The 27,733-nt window shown below is 43.8% G+C and overlaps 1 protein-coding gene across 3 annotated transcripts in view; it reads left to right on the plus strand.

Moving 5' to 3' along the window:
• The window catches only part of CFAP97D1 (CFAP97 domain containing 1), a 504,236-nt gene that overhangs the window by 435,792 nt on the left and 40,711 nt on the right, over window positions 1–27,733 (plus strand). The window contains exon 6 of one of the 3 annotated variants that reach the window (XM_077459588.1): window positions 23,868–23,921. The exons of the other annotated variants lie outside the window; for them this stretch is intronic. Within the exon in view, the coding sequence (XP_077315714.1) occupies window positions 23,868–23,887 (20 nt within the window). The 3' untranslated portion in view covers window positions 23,888–23,921. Of the gene's footprint in view, window positions 1–23,867; window positions 23,922–27,733 lie in introns of those variants that run through there. 3 annotated transcript variants of the gene reach the window in all.

Genomic DNA, 27,733 nt, shown 5'->3' on the forward strand with positions numbered 1-27,733 from the left:
AGGAGATTACCTATAGCTGTCTGTTTGGAGCATACCTGAGGCCTCCTACGCTGTGGTGCCCAAACAACTACCCCACTTGGGCTACACTGTACCCCTGCTGTTAGACACTTCATCCTCCACTGGCCTATGTCATTGACTTGAGCTAGGAGGTCACTGAGGTGAATAGACTTTAAATGATTGTTACGTCTGGAAGTTTATGAAAGTTGAGAAGATTAACTATCCTTAGCCACCATCGATGGGACTAGTCTCATATGTGGGGTAATCTTCCTTGGAATAGGCCAGTTTATGGATGTTCTTAATCTTCTTGACCATTTGAGACCATGGGATACAAACAGATGGGATATAGCTAGGACTTGCCTCCACATAAGTCCTAATACGGTCACCCTTCGTGTGGACAACTCTACAGTATTCTCTTGAACGTCTAAAATGTCATTATAATGAAATTAATTGGCCTTCCCTCTGAATCAGGGTTTGCCAAGACCTGGAGGATGTTGAGCCACCCGCATCTGTTGTCCACATAAGGAACCTGAAGCCCAGCCACTACTGGATGCAATGTTCTGGAAAATGTGGAAAGGTCAAAGACCGCAGTGAAATTCTCAGGAGCCTGGGAGTAGCAAAGTGTGCATGTACCCATCAGCTAGAGAAACTGTAACTGTTTTATCCGATAGTTTGAGTGATTGTTCTCAATGACTCCAAAAGACGTTTTGGATCTTGATCTTTTGTTACACATCTTGCCTGAATCTGCTTTCCGACAACAGCACAGTGGACCGATTGTTCCCATTGGGACAAAATTTGGTAACATTTGCTTAAAGCCTTGATTGCTCTAAAGAACCATAGTGGGATTTAGATGAGTTGAAAGAGTGGGAAGAAGTTCTATTGACTTCCTTACTGCACAGCACACCTGGAATCTTCCGTTGTTGTCCCAAGATTTTGTTGCAGACAGTTCACAACTCAAAGAAAAGTGCTACACGGGCTCCACTGATCCTGAGTCTCCTGCCCAAATTTGGGTTAAATTTCTGCAATATAACACCTACTGGGCCCATTTGAGTGAAAAAGAACTTTGCCGCTAATCGAGAGAAACAGACTTGAGCTTAGGCGTTTAAAGACCATCATGGATCTTCCAATCTTTTCTCTAGCTCTTCTCAGGCCCTGTCACCAACTCCTTGTTCTGGGCCTAGGTGACTAGCCTGAGGGATTAGTCTCCGATTCCATCTAAAATCATATTCCAATCGACTTAGAAGAGGTGTATGCCATTAGTGGGATACGACATAAGGCTTGACTAACCCCACACAATAGTAGGATGAACAGCCTGCTGCCTCTATAGTGGTTACACTGCTTCACTGGTCACTCTAATTTCACTCATGGGCCAAACACCACAGAGGCGTATTACTGGCCAAGTTTTGCCCTCAACTTGTCTGCTAAGAACAAAATAGCCTTGGCTACTGAAGTACACTCCAGCATAGGCCATACCATAATCCTTAATGGTAGTATAAATCTTCATTTTCATTGCTGTTTCCATGTTTCTGCGAAGGCTATCGCTTCATCTGCTGGCAGACTGGCACTTCTGGCTGGTCTGATGAAGATTACTTGGCCTGGCCAACTGTCTCTGCAGTAAGAGTTGGGCTTTACAGAGGGGGATCTTTCCTCCTAAGAGTTGGGCTTTACAGAGAGGATCTTGCCTCCTCTGCTAGCATGAAGACACATCTGGCCAATCTGTTAAATGCTCTTTGGCCTGCTGTTTTTTGAGGCAGATGTACCCTTTAAACAGACTCAGCTGTTTGATTAGCTTAGTACCTGAGCCTTAGCGACTAGACATCCACCCAGTCAGTTTTCACTTGAGTGAACACAACTGCCGTTGTGTTTTACTGCCGCCTGATATGCAACTTGGCAGGGACGTCGGTTAACCACACTCCCCATTCTGCCCAGGATGGGTCCTTATGATTTATTTTAGCCTGCCCCTTCTGGCAGCACTTTGAATGTATAGCAGTTTCAGAGCCAAACAGGACCTGTCACTGTTGAAAGAACAAGTTGCCACTTTTCCTTTGGGGAGTGGTGCTGGTATTTAAGGGCTGGGGACTTTACAATCCATTCTGCCCACGCACTCTTTTTTGTATATGAAAGCATACCTACCTGACCCTCACCTTATTGATAGTTGCTGGTCTCTGGGTAAGCTTATGGCTCAAGATATGAGCTGCAGGTTTGTGGTCATAATAAAATACCTGGAAGTACTGGCTAGGACATAGCCTTAATATAATAGCAGTGGCCATCCACACACCCACTTGCAGACATTAAAGCAGCAAATGGATCTATATGCTGTGAGCAAGGGTTAAACCCTTTGACAGAAGCAATTAGATAGTGGTGTACTAAACCAACTACTTAAAGCACTGTAACCTAAGCAGAACACTGACTTTTTTTTGTTAACACTTGCATTTAGACATAACAAATAGGTTAATGCATAGCAATCATTAAACACATTACACCTAAACGCAGACCTTACAATGCATAGCAGCAACACAATGCATAGCAGTGGTATCCATACTGAAGCATCATTTTGTTGTCATAAGCAGTGCAATGAAGGGTTAATATACCTGGCAGGATCATCTACACTAGGCAACTGCCCTGTAAAGTTCAAAAACAGCAAATCCAAGCATTAGAGCATTGATACAGTGATCCAAAACCTGCAAAGCCAGGCATTGCTGAGACTCAACTTTGCAGCAAACACATTCGTAGTCCTACAGACAAACAAAACCTGTGAAGCAAATGAAACAGACAGAACTATACAAAGCAGTTTAACCTACTTTGGAATCTTGTATATTAACATAGTGATTCAGACACACCATGACAGCCCATGGAAAGATTACCTGTTCTGTGCACCACCCTTCCTTGACTGGCTCTAAGGGGGGATGGGAGAGGCTCCATACCTGACAGGTGGACACCAATCCATTCCCAGGCAGCCGTCTAGCGCTCCCGGCCACTGCTACAGTGGGCCAGAATTTACCCCAATATCATCTCGCTGCTCCATGAGGACTGAAAGCCGCCTCCAGCCACAGGAAACAGACAAGGGGCATCCCTGGCCAGCATCTTTGTAAGGGAAACCAACATATCCAAAGCCAAACGAACAACAAAATGTGTGTGTGGGGCCACAACTGACCAGGGAGGAGAGACTGGATCAGTCTCGACTAACCACAAGACAGAACTATTTTACCTGCATCCAGAGACCAGTATCCCAGCCCCCCAGTATCTGGACCTGGGGGGTGGTCTCCCTTGTATGGAAGCTTTACAACCGGACAGAGGGGCTTCATCACAGGAAAGAGGCTGAACCTGTGCAGCTGAGTCCAGCAGGTGAGAGCAAAAATTAAAATCTTCATTAATTCACAGCTATAACCAGTTGAGCATTGAGGGAAAAAAAAAAAAGAGAATGCCACCTAGGGGGGGGGGGGGGGGGGCGACTTATTTAAATATAGTATAACCAGTCCTGATTGGGCAAGAGGCGGAGCCTATGCCATTCGTGTATGCTGTCATGCTTTGTGTCAGGAAAGTAATTTAAAACTGATCGCAGCTGTAATGAATTGTCAGGGCTCAGCAATATACATAAAATTAATTGAAAAAAACAGCATGGGTTACCCCCCCAGTCCATTACCAGGCCCTTTGGGTCTGGTATGAATATTAAGGGGAACCCCAAACTAAAAATGAAAAAAATGCGTGGGGGTCCCCAAAAATCCATACCCGGCCCTTCAGATCTGGTATGGATATTATAAGGGGAACCCTGCGCCAAGTTAAAAAAAAATGCCGTTGGGGTCCCCCCAAAATCCATAGACCCCTATCCAAGCACACAACCTGGCAGGCCCCTCCTGAATTGTACCAGGCCACATGCCCTCAATATGGGGACGATGCTTTGGGGTCCCCAAAGCACCTTGTTCTCATGTTGATGGGGACAAGGGCCTCATCCCCACAACACTTGCCCAGTGGCTGTGGGGGTCTGCGGGCGGGGGGCTTATCAGAATCTGGAAGCCCCTTTAACAAGGGGATCCCAGTATCCCACCCCCCATGTGAATTGGTAATGGGTACATTGAACCCCTACAATTTCACAAAAAAATTTCAACAACAGTAAAAAAGACAGGAGACACTTTGGGACAAGTCCTTTATTAAAGAATAAAAAAATAATAAGAATAAAAATCCCACAATGTAAATTCACCTCACGCCGCCCAAAAAGCCGAAAAAAGAAAAAAAACCCACAACAGCTCCGCCTCCATGGGAGGCTCCCGCCAAGTGATGCTTCTTCTCGGTAACAGCTGTTATATAGCTGAGGGCAAGGCCACTCGGTGGCCCATAAGAGCCACCTCATCAATGCCCACCAGTTCAGCCTATCAGTGCCCATCAGTGCTGCCTCATCAGCGCACATAAGTTAAGGAGGAAAATTACTTAGTTACAAAATGTACTGACAGAAACTAAGTAAAAAAAAATGTTTTCAACATTTTTGGTCTTTTTTTTGTTTTGTGAAAAATAAAAAACCCAGCAGTGATTAAATACCACCAAAAGAAAGCTATATTTGTGTGAAGAAAATTATAAAAAAAATTGTTTGGGTACAGTGTAGCATGACCACGCAATTGTCATTCAAAGTGCGACAGCGCTGAAAGCTGAAAAAATTATTGGGCCTGGAAGAAAATCACCTGGCTTTTAGGAAAAAAACTCAAGACCTTCCTCTTTTAGCAGATGATCAAAGCTCGCCACAGCACCTAGAGGCGATTCAGTTTGCATTGTGCGCTATACAAGTATTTCATTCATTTCATTCATTCAAGGGGGTGTAAGTGCCCTGTAGGTAAGTGGTTAAAGGAATATTACATTTTTATTGTTTCACTTTCACTGCTCCCGAAAAAACTTCAGTTTTTAAAACTTTTTTTGCATTGATGCATGTCCCATGGGGCAGGACCCAGGTCCATAAACACTTTTTATGACAATAACTTGCATATAAGCCTTTAAAATGAGCACTTTTAGTTTTTCATGTTAGTGTCCCATAGACTTTAAAGGGGTTGTAAAGGTAAATGTTTTTTCACCTTAATGCATTCTATGCATTAAGGTGAAAAAACATCTGACAGTGCCTGCACCCCCAGCCCCCCCGTTTTACTTACCTCACCCCTTGAAAATCCCGCGCTCGCCCCCGCCGTCCTTTCCACTGTACAGCCTGGCCGCTGATTGGCTGGAGTGGATGGATGGAAAGCAGCGCAGCCATTGGCTCGCGCTGCTGTCAATCACATCCACTGACGCGGAGCGCTGGGGGGCGGGGCCGTGTGATACAGCGAGCCGCTATAGCCACCGGCTGTATCACGGGAGCTCGCCCGCAGATGCTTCTCACCATGCGAGGGAGCTCGCATCAACGTGAGAAGCACCTGCGGGAGGAAGCCGAGACAGCCGCCGAGGGACCCTAGAAGAGCAGGTTCGGGGCCACTCTGTGCAAAACGAGCTGCACAGTGGAGGTAAGTATAACATGTTTGTTATTTAAAAAAAAAAAAAAAAATCACTTTACAATCCCTTTAATGGTGTTCCGCGGCTTTTAGAAATTTGCCGCGACCCAATGTTCGAGTTGATGCTCATCCCTAATGTGATATAGAGATTTAGAATCAAATATAGTAGCGACATGAAATCTTCAAGAAGTATTATCATTAATATTATTATTGGTATTATTATTAGTAATTAGTAATCTCCTAGACTGTAAGCTCTAACGAGCAGGGCCCTCTGATTCCCCCCTGTATTGAATTGTATTGTTATTGTACTGTCTGCCCTAATGTTGTAAAGCTCTGCGTAAACTGTTGGCTCTATATAAATCCTTTATAATAATAATAATAATAGTAATAACAATAAATACAATAAAAGAAAATGCAATTGATATACAATAAATGTAGTATAGACAGCATCAACAGGCATTTTTTGCACTTGCAGAACCACAAATCATGTTTAATGATATAGGTGTCCGTTTATGAAGCAATGATCAGTGGAGATCCAAAGGATCGCCGTTGATCACAGCCCATAAACAGTATATAAACCAGAGATAATCGGGGGAGATGTGTTTGAACTTGTTCTCCCGCCGATTATCTCCGCACATGGAGAATCCACATAGACTGACACAGTAACGGTCACTTTATGAAGCTGCGATCTCAGCGCTTCACTTGTGATCTGTGTCAGAATTCACACTCCCCGATTCACCAACTCAGAGGTGGAGAACCGGGGTAGTGAAGAGGGAATCAGGGGGATCTGAGGAGGAAAGAGGAAGATAATTAACTTCCTTATGCCTCGTTCAGACCCCCCAACACTGTAACCATGTCCCCCTGTCATATGTATGTGTATACATATATATACATATATACATATAATGTGTATATGTATATATATATAATGTGTGTGTATATACATGTATATATAATGTCTGTGTGTGTATACATGTATATATTATGTAGGGGGACGCTTTATTTCACTAACATTAATCACACCGCGTGTCAGTGTATTGAGCTGTGATAATTTATCACTGCTTAATATATTGACATCTGTGTGTATCTGTGAATTTCTAGTACTGTAATCTCGTAAAGTCTCACGAGATTACAGTATTAGGGGCCGTTCTCCAGTGTTAGAAGCGTTTGTAGATCGCTTCACACCTCCAAGGGTGAAACGATCTACTCCGCTTCATATAGTGGCACACAGAGGAGAAAGATCTCCTATGTGAATGCCGGAGAATGAAGCAGTGAATAGATTTCACTGCTTCATAAAAGGACACCATATTTAACAGACCAATAGGATACAATTGTTAGTGCTTATGTACCCTTAAAGTGGTATTAAAACCCAAAAACAAACAGTTAAATGTAAAGCATTAAAAGTAAGTGCCTATATTGTTTAAAATCCAATAATATACTGTCTCAACCTGCCGTGCACATGCTCAGTTGCTTTTCGTTTTCAGGCACTTTTAGCACTTGTACACACGGTCGGATATTCCGATGGAAAATGTCCGATCAGACCGTGTTGTCGGAAATCCGACCATGTGTGGGCTACATCGGATTGTTTCCATCGGAATATCCGACCGACAAAGTTTTAGAGCTGGGCTATAAAATTTTCCGGCATCCGATCGGAGTTTGTCTGATCGTTTGTAGAGAATTCTAATAGGACAAAGTGCCACGCATGCTCAGATCAAATTCCTAGACCAAAGCTATTGGCTACTAGCCTGAACGTAGTCCCGTTGTAACGAAATAACGTCATCACGTTCCGAACAATCGGATTTTCCGACAACTTGTGTGTGTATGCAACACCAGTTTCGGACAAAATCCAACGGATTTTGTTGTCGGAATGTCCGACCATGTGTACAGGGGTTTAGACACTGATGAATTTGTAGAGGCCGATCTGCTGATACCTTAACCACATCAGCCTCGGAAGTAACCTGACCAGAGCACTTGGTAATTGCGCGGTCATGCAATGCTGTACTAAAACTAAATTTGCGTCCTTTTTTCCCACAAATAGAGCTTTTTTTTGGTGGTTTCGAACCAAGAGAAGAAGTTGGGAAACATGCAGACTTGGAAGCAAAAAATGAGCTGTATGGGTCTGATTATGTCGAATTTATTAACCACTTGCCACCTGCCCTATAGTAAAATGATGGGGGCAAAGTGGTTTAAAAATTCTGATCAGGCGTTATATAACGTCCTCAGGATTTTGAGCCGCTGTGCGCTCCCGGGGGCACACATCACGGCGATCGTTGTTGCGCAGTGTAGGTCTGACACAACGCAACTATGGACTCGGTAAAGAGTCTCCAATGAAGACGCTATACCACGTGATCAGCCATATCCAATCACGGCAGATCACAGTATAAATAGGAAGAGCCGGTGATCGGCTTTTCCTCACTCGCGTCTGTCAGACCCGAGTAGCGGAGAGCCAATTGGCTGCTCCTGTGACAGAGGGGGGTCTGTGCTGATTGATTATCAGTGCAGCCCCCCCCCGAGGATGCCCACACTGGACCACCAGGGACGCCACCAGACCACCAGGGATGCCCAGCACCGGGTATGACACCCTAGACCACCAGGGATACCAGTCAGTGCCCACAATGGATGCCAATCAGTGCCAACAATGGATGCTAATCAGTGCCCACAATGGGCATCACTGATTGGTATGCATCAGTAAAATATAATACAATACAATGCTGCCTATCAGTGCCGATCCGTACCACCTATCAGTGCCCATCCGTGCCACCTATCAGTGCCCATCTATGCCGCCTATTAGTGCCCATCCATGCCCGTCCGTGCCACCTATCCATGCCCATCTGTGTTGCCTATCCATGCCCATCCATGCCGCCTATCCATGCCAACCCATGCCAGCTATCAGTGCCAATTTGTGCCACCTATCAGTGCCCATCCATGTCACCAACCAGTGCCACCTTTCAGTGCCCATTAGTGCCACATATCAGTGCCCATTGATGCCACCTCATCAGTGCCACTTCATTGGTGCCACCTCATCGGTGCCCATCAGTGCCACCTTGTCAGTGCCCATCAGTGCAGCCCCATCAGTGAAGGAGAAAAACATACTTATTTACAAAGTTTTGCAACTGAAACAAAAAAAATTTTGTTTCAAATTTTTTTCTATTTTTTTATTTGTTTAGCAAAAATGAAAAACCGTAGAGGTGATCAAATACCACCAAAAGAAAGCTCTATTTGTGGGAAAATTATAAAAATTTCATTTGGGTACAGTGTAGCATGACCGTGCAATTGTCATTCAAAGTGCGACAGCGCTGATAGCTCAAAATTGGTCTGGGCAGGAAGGTGTTTAAGTGGTATTGAAGTGGTTAAATATTACACAGTAAAATACACCAAAAGCAGTGGTACATATTGCATCTTCTATCATGATTAATTGATTCATACATTGGAATGTTGCACATTGACGATGATATTCGAGTAAATTAGGTAAAACATTATATACAGAATATGTTACAAAACTGCATGATTATAGAATTTAAGGCATCTGAAGCTCGATGCGTTTCACGGCTAACTTACCACTCATCAGGAGCTGTAGGAGATGTAAATTGGATGTCTATAAAATGAGATTATTATATCAGACAACGAGTAAGTCTTGTGTGTATATATATATATATATATATATATATATATATATATATATATATATATATATATATATATATATATAAAATAGAGATAGACGGAATTTGCTTGAATCAACCACCCATACTCACAGGTGAGGCAATGGAGAAGATGTGGCAGTGGTTGCGTTGGCAGCCGGAGACAGAATCCCACACGGGAGCTGAGGCAGCACATTCAACAAAGCGGGGGAAGCAAGCCCTCTGCTAAAACAGTGAAAAATGATAATCAGTGAAAAAAACAAACAAAATGTGTGTAATGACAAAGTGATGGGAATCTGTGATAGTGAGATAGTGTTGGAAACAATGGGGATGCTCCAACGTGGTAAGCACTAACATTGAAAGGTGGGAGAAAAAGGGGAGAAAAAGAAAGGAGAAGAGAAAAGAAAGGAAAGAACGAGAAAAAGGAGAAGAAAAGACAGTCGGCGTCAAACGTGTTGCACTGGATGCATGGCGTTAATGCATAGCAGGGCGACCGCCATCCCCCGATGTGCATCACAGCTCCCTGAGCCAGACAAAGACCCAACTAGCACCCCCATACCCACAAAGTCCATGCCCCTCACTAGGGATGAGCTTCGTGTTTGATTCGAACATACGTTCGACTCGAACATTGGCTGTTCGCCCGTTCTGCGAATTCCGAATGGCCCATATTCGTGTGGCGCTCACGGCCCACAATGCACTGCGCCATTGCAGTGCATTGCTGGCTCAAGATTGGCCAAGCATGCACTGTGACCCCGCATGCTTGACCAATCACAGCGCCGGCAGCGAAGAGAGCCATGATTGGCCACAGGCAGGATGCCTGTGGCCAATCATAGCTCAGGCTGTGTAGTACACGCCCCACACTATATAAGGCCGCCAGCGCGGCGGCTTTGTGTAGTGTGTTGGCGTCTGTAGGAGTTAGTGGGTGTTCTGTGTACCTTCAACACAGTATACACCGTTCGTTATCGGCCGATTGTCTTGCTCTTCTGTAGTGGTTGTTGTCTGCGTGCCCTGACCGCAGTATACACCGCTATATCCACCTATATAGCTAGCTATATTGTTCTTTTTAAAAAGAGCTTGCAGTCAGTTGTAGGAGATTGTACGTGCTGTCTGCGTGCCCTGAACCCAGTATACACAGCTATATCCACCTATATAGCTAGCTATCTTGCTCTTTTTAAATAGAGCTTGCAGTCAGCTGTAGGAGATTGTGCGTGCTGTCTGCGTGCCCTGAACTCAGTATACACTGCTATATCCACCTATATAGCTAGCTATCTTGCTCTTTTTAAATAGAGCTTGCAGTCAGTTGTAGGAGATTGTGCGTGCTGTCTGCGTGCCCTAAACCCAGTATACACCGCTATATCCACCTATATAGCTAGCTATCTTGCTCTTTTTAAATAGAGCTTGCAGTCAGCTGTAGGAGATTGTGCGTGCTGTCTGCGTGCCCTGAACCCAGTATACACCGCTATATCCACCTATGTAACTAGCTTTCTCGCTCTTTTTAAATAGAGCTTGCAGTCAGTTGTAGGAGATTGTGCATGCTGTCTGCGTGCCCTGAACCCAGTATACACCGCTATATCCACCTATATAGCTAGCTATATTACTTTTTTTAAATAGAGCTTGCAGTCAGTTGTAGGAGATTGTGCGTGCTGTCTGCGTGCCCTGACCACAGTATACATCGCTACATCCACCTATATAGCTAGCTATCTTGCTCTTTTTAAATAGAGCTTGCAGTCAGTTGTAGGAGATGTGCATGCTGTCTGCATGCCCTGACCACAGTATACACCGTTATATCCACCTACATAGCGCTTCTCTAATTGAGCCATCTGCCATCTGCAGGAGTTAGTGGGTGTTGTGGGTGCCTCCAGCACAATATACACTACCCAATTGCTGGTTTTCCCATCTCCCTTCAGGCCATTACCATGTCTGGAAGGCCAGCAAGGAGAGGCAGACAGGCGTGAGCCGATAAAAGAGGGCAAGCATGCTCTGTGTCTAGAGACTAGGGATGAGCCGAACACCCCCCGGTTCGGTTCGCACCAGAACTTTCGAACGGACCCCAAATTCGTACGAACTTTATAACCCCATTGAAGTCTATGGGACTCGAACGTTCGAAATTAAAAGTGCTAATTTTAACGGCTAATATGCAAGATACTGTCCTAAAAAGGGTTTGGGGACCTGGCTCCTGCCCCAGGGGACATGGGTCAATGCCTAAAATGTTTTTAAAAATGTCCGTTTAGGCGGGAGCACTGATTTTAATGATGATTAAAGTGAAAAAAAAAGTGAAATATTCCTTTAAATATCGTCCCTGGGGGGTGCCTGTAGTATGCCTGTGAAGTGCCACGTGTTTCCCGTGTTTAGAACAGTCCCTGCACAAAATGACATTAAACGGAAATAACATCATTTAAAACTGCTTGCGGTTTTAATGTTATATCTAGTTCCTGCAATATGGTTGAAAATCATTGAGAAAAATGGCATGGGTAGCCCTCCCTGCCCATTACCAGCCCCTTTTGGGTCTTGTACGCATATTAAGGGGAACCTCGTACCCATATTAAAAAAAGGAAATACGTGTGGCCCCCAGGCCCTATATACTCAGAACAGCAGTATACAGGCGGTGCAAACAAGACAGGGACTGTGTAGGTTTGTTGTGTTAAGTTGAATCTGTTTGTAATTTTCAACTGGTACATTTTTAAAGTGTAGCTCCAGTCAAAAAAAACTATTTTTAAGCTTTTTGGAAAACATAGGGAAGGGTTATCGCCCCTGTATAATTTGTTTTGTCGTACATCTTTTTTCATCTCACTTTCTGTTGTCTCCTTCCGTTTGCAAGTAGGAGATGTTTGTTAGTTGGATGTTTGAAAGTAGGGGCCTGCCCTATATGCTCTGCAGAAATGGCGGAACAAGCTGTTGGTTTTGCCACAACATTGTAAGCCCTCAAAGTGACTCTTGGTGGGCGCTGGAGCGCCCTGCTATGAACGATTATATCAAGAATTGTAATTACATGCCATTGTTGAACAGTGGTAGAAAAATTGACCTTTGGTGGTTGTGGTGCTGGTGCCACAACACTATAAGTCCTCACAGTTACTCTGGGTGGGCACAGGAACGGGCCCTCCTGTGAAATATTAGATCAAGAATTGTAATTAAATGCCCCTGTTAAACAGGGGCAGAAAAATTGGGCTGATGGCATCACCCAGAACCAGAAATGTTCTTCCAACATATCAGCAGTGGAGGAAGAGGATAGACAATCAACATAACAGGACAGTCACTCAGCATCAGCATAGGCAGTCTTGAAGGGATGTGATATTTCAAAAAAAATTATTCGGTTACATCAGCTTCAGGTGCTGGGTAGCTGTGGGTTATCCAAGACTGATTCATCTTGATGAAGGTCAGTCGATCAACTGATTCGGTGGACAGGCGCACCCTGTGATCGGTAACAAAGCCACCAGCAGCACTGAAGGTGCGTTCCGAAAGAACGCTGGATGCAGGACAGGCCAGTAGCTCAATTGCATACTGTGCAAGCTCTGGCCAGATACTCTAGTTTTATTGCAAGAATTAGCCCTGCTGCAAAGCATTGCATCAAAAATTGTACTTAAACGCCCCTGTTAAACAGGGGCAGAAAAATTGGGCTGATGGCATCAACCAGAACCAGAAATGTTCTTCCAACATATCAGCGGAGGAGGAAGAGGATAGACAATCAACATAACAGGACAGTCACTCAGCATCAGCATAGGCAGTCTTGAAGGCGCACCCTGTGATCGGTAACAAAGCTACCAGCAGCACTGAAGGTGCGTTCCGAAAGAACACTGGATGCAGGACAGGCCAGTAGCTCAATTGCATACTGTGCAAGCTCTGGCCAGTGATCCATCCTCAAGACCCAGTAAGCCAGAGGATTTTCGGTGGGAAAGGTGTCCAAGTCTGACCTTGCCCCTAGGTATTCCTGCACCATGTAAATCAGACGCTGGCGATGGTTGCTGGAACCAATCATACCTTGGGGCTGCGGACTAAAAATTTGTCTGAAAGCATCAGTCAGACGGCCACCTTCTCCACCGCTCCTTCTGACCGATGCCTCAGCAACACGTTGTCCAGGACCTTTCTGCAAGGCCTCCGGGAGATGTCTCATCCTCTGCTCCCTCTGCGATGGCAAGATAAGGTCGGCAACCTTACCCTTGTACCGTGGATCAAGGAGAGTGGCCAGCCAGTAATGGTCCCTCTCCTTCATCCGAAGAATATTAGGATCCTTCCGCTGGCTTTGCAGGATCAGGGAGGCCATGCAGTGTAGGTTAGCTGAGGCATTCGGTCCGGAGTCCTCTGGGTCACTAAGGACAACATGATCCGCAGCTACCTCCTCCCAGCCATGTACAAGTCCACGGGTTTCTTGGGACTGTAAATCATCCCTACAAGACTGCTGCTGCTGCTGATGCTGAGTGCCAGCCTCCACCTCCATGCTGACACAATCATCCTCCTCCTCCTCTTCCTCTTCCTGTGTGATGGGTGGCACAGCAGGAACACTGTCTGGATAAAGGGGGCCTTGAGAGGCAAGGAAGTCCTCCTCTTCCTGCCTCTGTTCTGCCTCAAGTGCCCTGTCCATTATTCCACGCAGCATATGCTCCAAGAGGTGGACAAGAGGTACAGTGTCACTGATGCATGCACTGTCACTGCTCACCATCCTTGTGGCCCCCTCAGACGGTGACAGGACAGTGCATGCATCCCTGATCATGCCCCACTGGCGTGGTGAGAAAAAACCAAGCTCCCCTGACCCTGTCCTGGTGCCGTAGTCGCACAGGTACTCATTGATGGCCCTCTGCTGCATGTGCAGCCGCTGCAGCATGGCCAACGTTGAGTTCCACCTGGTGGGCATGTCACATATAAAGCGGTTCTTGGGCAGGTTCAACTCCTTTTGGAGCTCAGCCAGCCGAGCACAGGCATTAAATGATCGGCGGAAATGCACACAGACTTTCCTGGCCTGCTTCAGGACATCCAGGTAGAGATTATCCAGGTAACTGCACCCCCCTCCCCCCTGAAAGGTGCCGATTGTGGCACCGGAGGGGGGGAGGGTTCCGATGAGCGGAAGGTCCACTTTAGGGTGGACCTCCGCTTTAAAGATGGAGCAGTGCCACGTCCTATAGAACAATTTTGAATCAAAAAGCACGTGAGAAAGAATGGACTTTGTAGGCACCAATTATAAAAATAACATAATCGTTTATTAACCACTTCAACCCCGGAACATTTTGCTGGCCAAAGACCAGACCACTTTTTGGATTTGGCACTGCGTCGCTTTAACTGACAATTGCGCGGTCATGCGACGTGGCTCCCAAACAAAATTGACGTCCTTTTTTTCCCACAAATAGAGCTTTCTTTTGGTGGTATTTGATCACCCCTGCGGTTTTTATTTTTTGCGCTATATAAACAAAAATAGAGAGACAATTTTGAAAAAAACGCATTATTTTTTACTTTTTGTTATAATAAATATCCCCCAAAAATATATAAAAAAATATTTTTCCCTCAGTTTAGGCCGATACGTATTCTTCTACATATTTTTGGTAAAAAAAAAAATCGCAATAAGCGATTATTGATTGGTTTGCGCAAAAGTTATAGCGTTTACAAAATAGGGGATAGTTTTATGGCATTTTTATTAATAATTTTTTTTTTACTGGTAATGACGGCGATCAGTGATTTTTATTGTGACTGCGACATTATGGCTGACACATCAGACATTTTTGACACATTTTTGGGACCATTGTCATTTATACAGCAATCATTGCTATACAAATGCAGTGATTCCTGTGTAAATGACACTGGAAGTGAAAGGGTTAACCAGTGGGTGGCAGTGTAGGGGTTAAGTGTTCCTAGGGGTGTGTTACTCACTGTTGGGGGCTGGGCTTTCATTTAGTGAACACTGATCTCTGCTCCAATCATAGGGAGCAGAGATCAGCGTCACTTGTTGCTAGGCAGAACGGGGAGATGCTGTTTACAACGGCATCTCTCCGTTCAGCCGCCCCGTGAGACGATCGCGGGTATGCCCGCGGCGATCAAGTCCGCAGGACCCACGACCGGACTCACGGGGGTCCCGATCAGCATGAGAGCGCGCCGCCAGTGGAGCGCTCGCGATGGCAGGGCGGCATTAAAGATTGGACGTAGCTGTATGCCAATATGCCTGCCCGTGCCATTCTGCCGACATACATCGGCGTGCGCTGGTCGGGAACCGGTTAAAAACAAAATACAAAAGGGAATTTTCATTAAAACTTTATTTTGCAAAGTCAATAGATGCAAAACTGTGTTGTTGCTTTTACACTCTAAAACAGCAGAAAAATTATACCAAACATCATATTAGTCCTGCAACAGTGTATGGTATGTAGTAACACGCTTGCTCTACATGTTTTGCTCATGAATGCTTCATCGGGAGCTTAGTAGCTGTTCTGTGCACATAAACCATACAGGGGCTATCTCATAGGTAGCCAGATAGTAGATAGTATTGATACAATAGTAAACAGCATAAACAGACCACACAGTGACTTGTTAAATAAACTAAGATGAATGAATAAAAGCCATCTGGTATATTAGTTTTAGGAGACAGACGGTGTGTTGGGCTCCCGGTAATTGGCCCTAACACACACAGTTTTCTAAAAGCAATAGAGCTGAAAGGAAACCTGTATCCAACGACTGGATCTTGATCTGTAGAACATTTGTAAGCAGCTGGAAGCAACAGACAGCAACAACCCAACCGACCGCATGTGAAGGATGCCAATTTTGATCCAAAAAATAACTTTTGTTATAAAAAAATACAATAAACTCAATTTTATTCATATATTTAGGCCATAATGCATTCAGCCACATGTCTTGGGTAAAAAAAAATCAATAAGTGTATATTTATTGGTTTGTGTAAAAGTTATAGCGTCTACAAACTAGGGTACATTTTCTGGAATTTACTCAACTTTTAGTTTGTGATTGCCTATCTCATTTCTTGAGGTGCTAAAATGGCAGGGCAGTACAACCCCCCCCCCCACCCAAATGACCCCATTTTGAAAAGTAGACACCCCAAAGAATTTGCTGAAAGGCACGTTGAGCACATTGAATATTTAATTTTTTGTCACAAGCGATTGAAAAATGACAAAAAAGAAAAAAATTACCCAATGTTGTCACTGAAATGATATATTGCTCAAACATGCCATGGGAATATGTGAAATTACACCCCAAAATACATTCTGCTGCTTCTCCTGAGTACGGGGATACAAAATGTGTGGGACTTTTTGGGAGCCTAGCCGTATACAGCCGTATACAGGAACCAGAAAACCAAGCACCACCTCAGGCCCACCAGGTGGAACTCAACGTTGGCCATGCTGCAACGGCTGCACACGCAGCAGAGGGCCATCAATGAGTACCTGTGTGACTACGGAACCAGGACAGGGTCAGGGGAGCTCGGTTTTTTCTCACCACGCCAGTGGGGCATGATCAGGGATGCATGCACTGTCCTGTCACCGTTTGAGGAGGCCACAAGGATGGTGAGCAGTGACAGTGCATGCATCAGTGACACTGTACCTCTTGTCCACCTGTTGGAGCATACGCTGCGTGGAATAATGGACAGGGCACTTGAGGCAGAACAGAGGCGGGAAGAGGAGGACTTCCTTGCCTCTCAAGGCCCCCTTTATCCAGACAGTGTTCCTGCTGTCCCACCCATCACACAGGATGAGGAGGAGGAGGAGGATGATTGTGTCAGCATGGAGGTGGAGGCTTGCACTCAGCATCAGCAGCAGCAGCAGTCTTGTAGGGATGATTTACAGTCCCAAGAAACCCGCGGACTTGTACGTGGCTGGGAGGAGGTAGCTGCGGATCATGTTGTGACCCAGAGGACTCCGGACCGAATGCCTCAGCTAACCTACGCTGCATGGCCTCCCTGATCCTGCAAAGCCTGCGGAAAGATCCTTGTATTCTTCGGATCAAGGAGAGGGACCATTACTGTCTGGCCACTCTCCTTGATCCACGGTACAAGGGTAAGGTTGTCCACCTTATCTTGCCGTCGTAGAGGGAGCAGAGGATGAGACATCTCTGGGAGGCCTTGCAGAAAGGTCTGTGCAACGCGTTCCCAGAGACAGGGAGGTTACAAACTCCTGGTCTTGGGCAATGTGTTGCTGAGGCATCGGTCAGAAGGAGCGGTGGAGAAGGTGGCCGTCTGACCGATGTGTTCAGACAATTTTTTAGTCCGCAGCCCCAAGGTATGATCGGTTCCAGCAACCATCGCCAGCGTCCGATTTACATGGTGCAGAAATACCTAGGGGCAAGGTCAGACTTGGACACCTTTCCCACCGAAAATCCTCTGGCTTACTGGGTCTTGAGGATGAATCACTGGCCAGAGCTTGCACAGTATGCAATTGAGCTACTGGCCTGTCCTGCATCCAGTGTTCTTTCGGAACGCACCTTCAGTGCTGCTGGCAGCTTTGTTACCGATCACAGGGTGCGCCTTCAAGACTGCCTATGCTGAGTGACTGTCCTGTTATGTTGATTGTCTATCCTCTTCCTCCTCCGCTGATATGTTGGAAGAACATTTCTGGTTCTGGTTGATGCCATCAGCCCAATTTTTCTGCCCCTGTTTAACAGGGGCGTTTAAGTACAATTTTTGATGCAATGCTTTGCAGCAGGGCTAATTCCTGCAATCAAACAAGAGTATATGGGAGAGGTTGCAGTGTGGTGGCACCAGCACCAGTGCCTAAGGCCCAATTTTTCTGCCCCTGTTTAACAGGGGCGTTTAAGTACAATTTTTGATGCAATGCTTTGCAGCAGGGCTAATTCCTGCAATAAAACTAGAGTATATGGAAGAGGTTGCAGTGTGGTAGCACCAGCAGCAGTTCCTAAGGCCAAATTTTTCTGCCCCTGTTTAACAGGGGCGTTTAATTACAATTTTTGATGCAATGCTTTGCAGCAGGGCTAATTCCTGCAATAAAACTAGAGTATATGGCAGAGGTTGCAGTGTGGTGGCACCAGTGCCTAAGGCCCAATTTTTCTGCCCCTGTTTAACAGGGACATGTAATTACAATTCTTGATATAATATTTCACAGGAGGGCCCCTTCCTGCGCCCACCCAGAGTAACGGTGAGGACTTATAGTGTTGTGGCACCAGCACCACAACCACCAAAGGTCAATTTTTCTACCACTGTTCAACAATGGCATGTAATTACAATTCTTGATATAATCGTTCACAGCAGGGCGCTCCAGCGCCCACCAAGAGTCACTTTGAGGGCTTACAATGTTGTGGCAAAACCAACACCTTGTTCCGCCATTTCTGCAGAGCATATAGGGCAGGCCCCTACTTTAAAACATCCAACTTACAAACGTCTCCTACTTGCAAACGGAAGGAGACAACAGCAAGTGAGATGAAAAAAGACGGACGGCAAAACAAATTATACAGGGGTGATAACCCTTCCCTATGTTTTCCAAAAAGCTTAAAAATAGATTTTTTGACTGGAGCTACACTTTAAAAATGTACCAGTTGAAAATTACAAACAGATTCTACTTAACACAACAAACCTACACAGTCCCTGTCTTGTTTGCACTGCCTGTATACTGCTGTTCTGAGTATATAGGGCCTGGGGGCCCCACGTCTTTCCTTTTTTTAATATGTGTACGGGGTTCCCTTTAATATCCGTACAAGACCCAAAGGGGCTGGTAATGGGCAGGGGGGCTACCCATGCCATTTTTCTCAATGATTTTCATCCATATTGCCGGAGCCAGATATTACATTAAAACCGCAAGCAGTTTTAAATGACTTTTTTTCAGTTAAATGTAATTTTGTGCAGGGACTGTTCTAAACACGGGAAACACGTGGCACTTCACAGGCATACTATAGACTACCCCCAGGCACGATATTTAAAGGAATATTTCACTTTTTTTTCACTTTAATCGTCATTAAAATCAGTGCTTCCGAAAAAATTGCCATTTTTAAAAACATTTTAGGCATTGACCCATGTCCCCTGGGGCAGGAGCCAGGTCCCCAGACCCTTTTTAGGACAATATCTTGCATATTAGCCATTAAAATTAGCACTTTTTATTTCGAACGTTCGAGTCCCATAGACTTCAATGGGGTTCTAAAGTTCGTACGAATTTTCAGTCCGTTCAAAAGTTCTGGCGTGAACCGAACCCGGGGGTGTTCGGCTCATCCCTAGTGAGCAATATATCATTAAGTGACCGAAACTTGTGGCAAAATATTAAATATTCAATGGACTCAACATGCCTCTCAGCATGTCTACTTTCCAAAATTGGGTCATTTTGGGGGTTTTGAACTGTCCTGGTGTTTTATGCACAACATTCGAAGCTTATGCCACACATCACCCATTCTTCTAACCACTTGAAGGCAAAGCCCTTTCTGACACTTTTTTTTTTTTTTTGCCATTTTTTTTTTTTGCTAGAAAATTACTTTGAAGTCCCAAACATTACATATTTGTTTTAAATCAAGGGCCCTACAGATTAAAATGGTGGGTGTTGCAATTGTTTTTCCACGTTGTGCAACGATTTTTCAAATGCAATTTTTTGGGGAAAATATTTTTGAATTTGTATGCATTAAAACACACTATATTGCTCAAATGTTTGCTAAAATATGAAAGATGATCTTATGCCGAGTACATGGATACCAAACACGACATGCTTTAAAATTGCGCACAACCGTGCAGCAGCGACATACTACATACATTTTTTAAATACTTTAAAAGCCTTTTGCAGGTTACCACTTTAGATTTACAGAAGAGTTCTACTGCTAAAATTACTGCCCTTGATCTGACGATTGCGGTGATACCTCACACGGTGTAACTGCTGTTTACATATGACACGAGACCGAGGCTTGCATTCGCCTTTGTGCACAAGCACGGTGGGGGATAGGGGGTGATTTTTTTTTTTCAATTATTTATTTTGCCTTTTTTGAAGGGAATGTAGATTGTCTAGAGGTGGTTAACCCTTCGATTATCTCTGGTAAGATGTGACGCTTAATTACCCACAGGCCTGTGAGATTAGCCCATTGAGACAATGACACAAGACAAACTCTAATCTTTATTCTTTGGTGTAAAAATTTAAAGGGGGCTTTCAGAAAGTACCGCCTTTTAAACGTGTCATACAAATTATCCAATCATATACAAGTACAGTCTATGACAATAGTAAAACTAGTGATTTGTCAAAAATCATGTGCTTTACAAGAAACAAAACAACTAAAGAAGATAACAGTAACATGAAAAACTAAACTTGATTTCCAGTGTGCATCTAGTTTTATATATATAGTGGAGTAAAAGAAACACAAACAAAATGGAAGCTAATTATAAGAAAATAGATGCAGTTAAGCTAAATATCCCTCCATTTTATTGTATTTTTACACCATTTCTTTCTTTGAATGTGTGTAAAAAAAAAATATATATATATAAATATATATATATATATATATATATATATATATAAAACCTAGATAAAGATTTGATATACCGTATTTATCGGCGTATAACACGTGTCGGTGTATAAGACGCACCCCAAGTTTAGGAGGAAATTTTTTAGGAGGGAAGTTTGCCCATTAATGCAGCCTTATCAGTGTCCATCTGCAGCCTTGTCCATCATTGCAGCCTTGTCAGTGTCATTTGCAGCCTTGTCATGCAGCCTTGTCCATCATTGTACCCTTGTCAGTGTCATATGCAGTTTTGTCATGCAGCCTTGTCCATCATTGCAGCCTTGTCATGCAGCCTTGTCCATCATTGCAGCCTTGTCCATCGTTGTACCCTTGTCAGTGTAATTTTCAGCCTTGTCTGTTTTATTTGCAGCTTTTATTTTTAAGAATGGCGCCACCGAGATACAGAGCCAGATGTCCTGTGTATCTCGGCGGCGCTCGGTAGTTCTCGGCTGCCTTCGGCCCTTCTCGTTGGCTTTCGGCCGCCGAGAAGGGCCGAGGGTGGCCGAAAGCCATCGAGAAGGGGCGAAGGTGACCGAAACCCGTTGAGAGCGACTGAAGGCGGCCAAAAGCCACCCAGAGGCTTCAAAATGGTGGAGGATCGGCGTATAACATGCACTCGTTATTTTCCCCTGATTTTAAAGGGAAAAAAGTGAGTGTTATACACCGATAAATACGGTAGGTTAGTGCCAGCTTTAGTGTTTGGGTCAAAGTCAGGGTTAAAGATCAGGAACGAAGGTTAGAGTCAAAGGTCAGGGTCGGCATTTATTTTTTGTACTACAGGTACAAACAAAAACTAACATACACATTTGTGGTATCCATGTGATCGTCAGGAACAGAATTTATTTGTGATGTTCTTTGGTGGAAGGTTATGGTAGTAGCAAGAAATATACAGCTAAATTTAATGAAAAATATATTTTTTTTACTATTTTGGCCAAGTTTTCCTTTTCTAATAAAAAAAAAAAAAAAACAGGAGATATTTATTACCATTTACCACCAAAAGAAAGCCCAATTTGTCCTGAAAAAAACCAAGGTATAATCCACCTGGATGCACAAAGTAGTTGTGATGTACGGTTTTACGAATACATGTCAAAGTTTCAAAATTGGACTTAGACATTTAGATTTGTTTTACCCTTAAGTGTAAAGGGGTTAAAAAAGAAAGTAAATGCTGCCACAACATCTAAAGCTGGATACACATTATACAATTTTTGTTGTTCCATTTCCTTTAGATTTACCTTCAACTGTGTAGTGCAAGGGCCTGCCTGATTGCATACAATTTGAAAGTGTTTAGGTTTGACCTCATATTATATGGTTTTGATAAATCTAAAGGAAAGTTGTACAATAAAATTGTACAAAAAGTGTATAGTGTGTAGCCAGCTTAAGAATTGGTAAGCTGTAATTTAATATTTTTTTGTATTTGGATTTAATAGGGCTTAAGGCCGGGTTCACATAATGTAATTGATTCATTAAACTTGTAGGTAGAATACGTTTTTGTTCTTTCGGATTTTTGTATTTTCATATTTTTGTTCTTACAGATTTTTGTTCTTTCGGATTTTCGTTCTTTTTTGACAATTCGTATGCAAATGTGTCAAGAGAGTCTTTTATTCATTCAAATGCTTCAGAATTAACGAATATGCCGAATTTCACCCGAAATTGAATTTGTAACAAAGCGAATTGCCTACAGATTATAGCAGTGTGGAGATCTCCAGGCAAGATTTATAATATCCAGTACTAACCCTAGTACTACATGGGTACTATTGGAAACAAGGTCCTTCGTGTCAGCTTTTTTCAACCAGGGTGCCTTCAGGTGTCTTCAGGGGTGCCTTGGCAAAATATCTAGAAATTACCCACAAATTGTATACAAGCTAGCAGGTGGATAAAGCCTGCCTATTACTTACACAAAGCCACAGGTTTTCATTGTACACCATTACAACCTTCTAGCCGCCAGTGTCCTAAATGTCATCAGTTGATAAGAAGGATGTTGGGCACCTGGACAGCATCCTTGTTTGCCCCTTCCCCTTCAGCACTGGGGTCAGACTGGCTGAGTGAGGGAGAAGAGAGACATTGGAATACTAATCAGTACTAGTTTGCAAAGTTGTACTGTATGTACTTTAAATCCCTGCTACTGTTGGGTGTCCTACTCATGTGGATGTTGCTGCATTATACAAAACTATTTGTTAAATTTTTACATGTCAAAATGGGGCGTCTTGAGATTGTGCAGAATTTTAAAGGGTGCCTTGAGTGAAAAAAGGTTGGGAAACCCTGCGCCATGTCATTACATGTGAGGGTCACAGACCAAAAGGGTAATTTCATTTCAACTTTACAAATATTGAGTTTTACAATAAAAATAGTTTTGTAAAATGATTTACTACTTTCTGTCCTCGCTATAGCCAAAAGACTGCTGCAGTGCGGGCCTTAATTGCCAGGAGGGCATCCCTGGACGTCCTCGTGAGCAAACGCAGTCTGCACGACCCGCTCTGTGATCACCGAGTCTATGAGACTTGGCCGATCACAAATCTGAGTAAGGGATCGATCCTGGTCCCTCACCACGTGATCAGCTGTCACCCAATAACGGCTGATCACGTGAAGTAAAGAGAAGCCTGGTAATCGGTATTCTTTTTTTCACCACGCTGTTACTGGCTTCTGTCTGGGGGACATCGACCCCTCAGTAAGAAAGTGGCAGCTGTGCCCATTAGTGTTACCTGCCGGTACCCACTGTGCCACCTACCAATGCCACCTGCCAGTGCCCACAGTGCCACCCATCAATGCCCACCAGTGCTGCCAATCAATGCCTATCAGTGTCTAATAATCAGTGCCACAGATCAGTGCTGCCTATCAGTGTCACCCAACAGTGCCTACCAGTGTCCATCAGTGCCACCTATCAGTGCCGCCTATCAGTGCCCTTCAGTGACACCTATCAGTGCTGCCTCATCGGTGCTTATCAGTGCCGCCTATCAGTGCCACCTATCAGTGCCCATCAGCACAGCCTATAAGTGCCCATCAGTGCAGCCTCATCAGCACACATCAGTGAAGGAGAAAAATTACCTATTTTCAAAATGTTATGACAAACTATGAAACAGTTTTTGTTTTTATTTTCAAAATTTCAGCCCCCTTTTTTTTTTTTTTAGAAAAAATAAACCCAGCAGCAATTAAATACCACCAAAAGAAAGCTCCATCTGTGTGAAAAAAAAAAGATGAAAATTTAATTTGGGTAAACTGTAGCATTACCACGCAATTGTCATTCAGAGAGTGACAGCGCTGAAAGCTGAAAATTGGTCTGGGCAGGAAGGGGGTTTAAGTGCCCAAAGCTTGGTTAAAGCTTCAGCATTAATGGCAGGTATTTTTTTTTTCTCAACTGGAATCTAAGGTAAAAGAACATTTTGCTAGCTGTGAAATAACATAGTCTTGGTAAGAAAGAATAAACAGAAGCTTGACGATGAAAACAGGTCAGTGCTTTCTTGTATTTTGTATTCTGCTCCCAAAAATACTTACAACCATTCTGTCAAATGCAATCTGTAACTTCACAGGCCCACAGCCGTTTTGTTAGCAGGCTGGCTGGGTCACCTTTTTCTCTGGAGGAATTTTCTCTGGGGAAATTCTGATGTTCTGCACAGCAGCATAGCCTAAAGCATTTCATGTGGTTGTGATTCCCTAATGAGACTCTGTGAGCTTTTCCAAGCTGTAGCAGTGGGTTGCAAATATTATTTGCCTTAGATTGGTAATAATGGCTTTAATATAGGCCTTAATGTGTTTAGCTTCCTTGTCTGGACATATGTTGTTATAGGATTTGCCCTGCAGCCTCTTATGACAAACAGTCTGGTTTGCTGTACTGTATATCGATGGAAAGCCCTTAGGGATAGAAGTGTGTTTAAGAATTGGTCCACATGAGCACCGTGTGATGTGTTTTATTCCACTCTTCTCCATGTAGCTGCTAATGCTCATCTTATACTCTCAAAGCAAGAAATATTGGGTCCCCATCCATATGTTGTGTAGAATGCTGTTTAAAGCTAAACTGCAGGCTCATAAACTTTCATTAAAATGCCTGATAGCCACAAATTATAGGAATCCAACCAATTAAAAGATAAATACATTTTTTGGAAAAAGATTATAAATGCACATTTTTTAGCAGGTAAAAAAATGTGCTTTTTTTTTGCTTGTAAAGCATTGCACCAGTCATCAGCAGACTGCTGGTCCCATGCAGGTCTCCAGCAGATCTGCCAGTGTATCTGTATTCCCGTACAGGTAAGCAGATACAACATTACAGGAAGCATGAATGAACTACCATGGAACTCCACAGCGCCATGGTAGTTCATTGAAAACTACAAGCTGACAGCTACAAAGGCTGCTGGACCTTATAGTTTTATATGCACAGAGCACTGTCAATCAGTGACTCAGCTGGGAAGGTGGAACCCCACTCAGTTTTTTTAAAATTGTAACAGCTAGCGGGGAGGTAGAAGAACCCTGCTAGCTGTCACAGCGGGGATCGCCGAGGTTCGGGGGCCGGTCCGTTCATAACATGTTACACCCTGAATATGAGTGTAACATGTAACATGTTACGAAAGGTCATAATTATCCTATAAAGAGGAATTAAACCCTGATGGGTTTGCTTCCTCTTTCATTCCCTGCAAAGGTAAAGCATAATGGACTACTATGCATCGCATAGTAGTCCATTATGTGTCACTTACCTGACACAGGACCCAGCGAAGTCACCGCTAGAGGTCGACCGATATGGGTTTTTCTCTGGCCGATGCCGATATTTAGAAATCATGGTGGCCGATAGCCGATATATGATGCCGATTTTTTTGGGCCGATATGTTAGGCCGATTTTATTTATTTAATTTTTTTCCTTTTTTTTTTTAATCCCCCTTGATCTAACACACCTTTCCCACTGAGGCGTTTTTCAGGCGCTTTTGGGCTAAAAATAGCCTGCAAAATGTGCCTGCAAAATGGCTCCCCTGCAGTCTGTGTGAAAGACAGAGTGCTTTCACACTGAGGCGATGCGCTGGCAGGATCTTAAAAAAAAAGTCCTGCAAGCAGCACGTTTGGAGTGGTGTATACCGCTCCTCCACCACTCCTGCCCATTGATATGAATGGGCACCACTGCCGAAGCGCATGCAATGCGATTTGGCAGCAGTGTTTCATGGGCGCATTTAACCTCTTCCTTGGTCGCTAGCTGGGTTATATGTGCCCCACTAGCAGCCAAATAGCACCGCTAAAATGATGGTAAAGAGCCGCTAAAACTTGCGTTTTACCATCAACGCTCCAGTGTGAAAGCAGCCTTCATAAGTGATACAGAAAATTTCTTACATTTAAACATTTATTAAACAAAACAAACCTCCAATCAGTTTACTTGTATGTATGATTTAGATAAAAAAAAAAAAAAAAAAAAAACCTATGTATTAAATAAAAACAGGTAGTCAAAACTTTTGGACGAAAAAAAAAAAATGGGCTAACTTTACTGTTTTTATTTTATTTTTAAATAGTGTATTTTTTTTCCCAAAAAAATGCATTTGAAAGACCTCTGTGCAAATGCCGTGTGACATAAAATATTGCAACAACCGCTATTTTATTCCCTAGGATCTCTGCTAAAAAAATATATATAATTTTTGGGGGGTCTAAGTGATTTTCTGGCAGAAAATACAGGATTTTTACTTGTAAGCAACAAGTGTCAGAAAAGATTTCGTCTTTAAATGGTTAAACTGAGAACTTCTACACACAGAGATGACTTCATTCATTCAAGTGTAAACATTGTATCATTTAGTTCTTTTCTTGGCAGTCTGCCCAGAGAGGAGGAAAGTGTTGCTATGACGACTCAGGCAACTCACACTGACTTCTTACAGAAGTCATTTCAAAGTCCCGCTGTTGAATCGGCTTTTTATCAGCACAATCGCCGATATATCGGTCGACCTCTAGTCACCGCTGTCCCCTGTAGTCCGGCACATCCATCTTCTCGGTGGGGTCTCGCAGCTCTGCCGCTGTCATTTCAGCGAAGCCGCGATGACGTCACTCCCGCGCATGACGATGCCGCACTCAGTGCGCCTGCGCGCCGCTGTCTACGGCGCATGTCTTCGGGCAAATATCTCCTAAACCGTATAGGTTTAGGAAATATTTCTTGGACCTACAGGTAAGCCTTAATCTAGGCTTACCTGTAGGTCAATGTGTGTTGTAAGGGTTTACAACCACTTTAAGGACCCAGCCTTTTTGTGACATTTGTTGTTTACAAGTAAAAATCTGTATTTTTCGCTAGAAAATTACTAATGCCGCGTACACACGACCAGACTTTTCAACATCAAAGGTCCGACGGAACAATTCCGGCAGACTATTCGATCGTGTGTGGGCTGCAGCGGACTTTTGATTTGCAAAAGTCTGACAGACTTTAGAAATGGAACATGTTTCAAATTTTTCCGCCAGAACTCCGCCGGACCCAGTTCCTACCGAGAAATCCGCTCTTGTGTATGCTAGTCCGACGGACAAAAACTGACGCTAGGGCAGCTATTGGCTACTGGCTATGAACTTCCTTATTCTAGTCCAGTCGTACGTCATCACGTTCGAATCCGTCGGACTTTGGTGTGATTGTGTGTGGCCAAGTCCGTTCATTCGGAAAGTCCGTCAGAACTCTGTCAGAACTCCGTCGAAAGTCTGTCGGACCTAAGTCCGGTCGTGTGTACGCGGCATTAGAATCCCCAAACATTATATATATTTTTTTTAGCAGAGACCCTAGAGAATAAACTACAGGTTACCAGTTTAGAGTTATAGATGAGGTCTATTGCTAGAATTATTGCTGTTGCTCAGATGTTCGCTACAATACTGCCACCGTTTACATATGGCGTGAGCAACATATGCATTCACAGCTGCACGCGTGGGCACTACATTTTAAATGCATTTCAGTGCACTTGTAGTGCAAAGTGGATTTGCCTTTCGTGAAATTTTCAAAAGTAGTTTCTATACTACTTTTTGGCTACTTCGGGGTGCGATTTATTATTATTATTATTATTATTGACATCAGTGCAGAAATCTGCACAGATGTCTCTGAAATTCCTCCCACAGTCGGGACTGACATGCGGGAATGAAATCGCGCGAGTTCAGCTGAACTAGCACGATTTCCTTCAGCTGTCAGTGTGAACCAGGCCTCAAAATGAGCCTTTGTCTTTGTTATTCACCTGATGCAATCCCAGGGACACAATTTTTTATTGAACTCCCTTAAGTTTATGTAACACTGACCCCCAAAGGAGC

Source organism: Lithobates pipiens, unplaced genomic scaffold (assembly GCF_037356315.1).
Source record: "Lithobates pipiens isolate NorthernLeopardFrog02 unplaced genomic scaffold, aLitPip1_a1.2 Scaffold_28, whole genome shotgun sequence".
Classification (NCBI taxonomy): domain Eukaryota; kingdom Metazoa; phylum Chordata; class Amphibia; order Anura; family Ranidae; genus Lithobates; species Lithobates pipiens.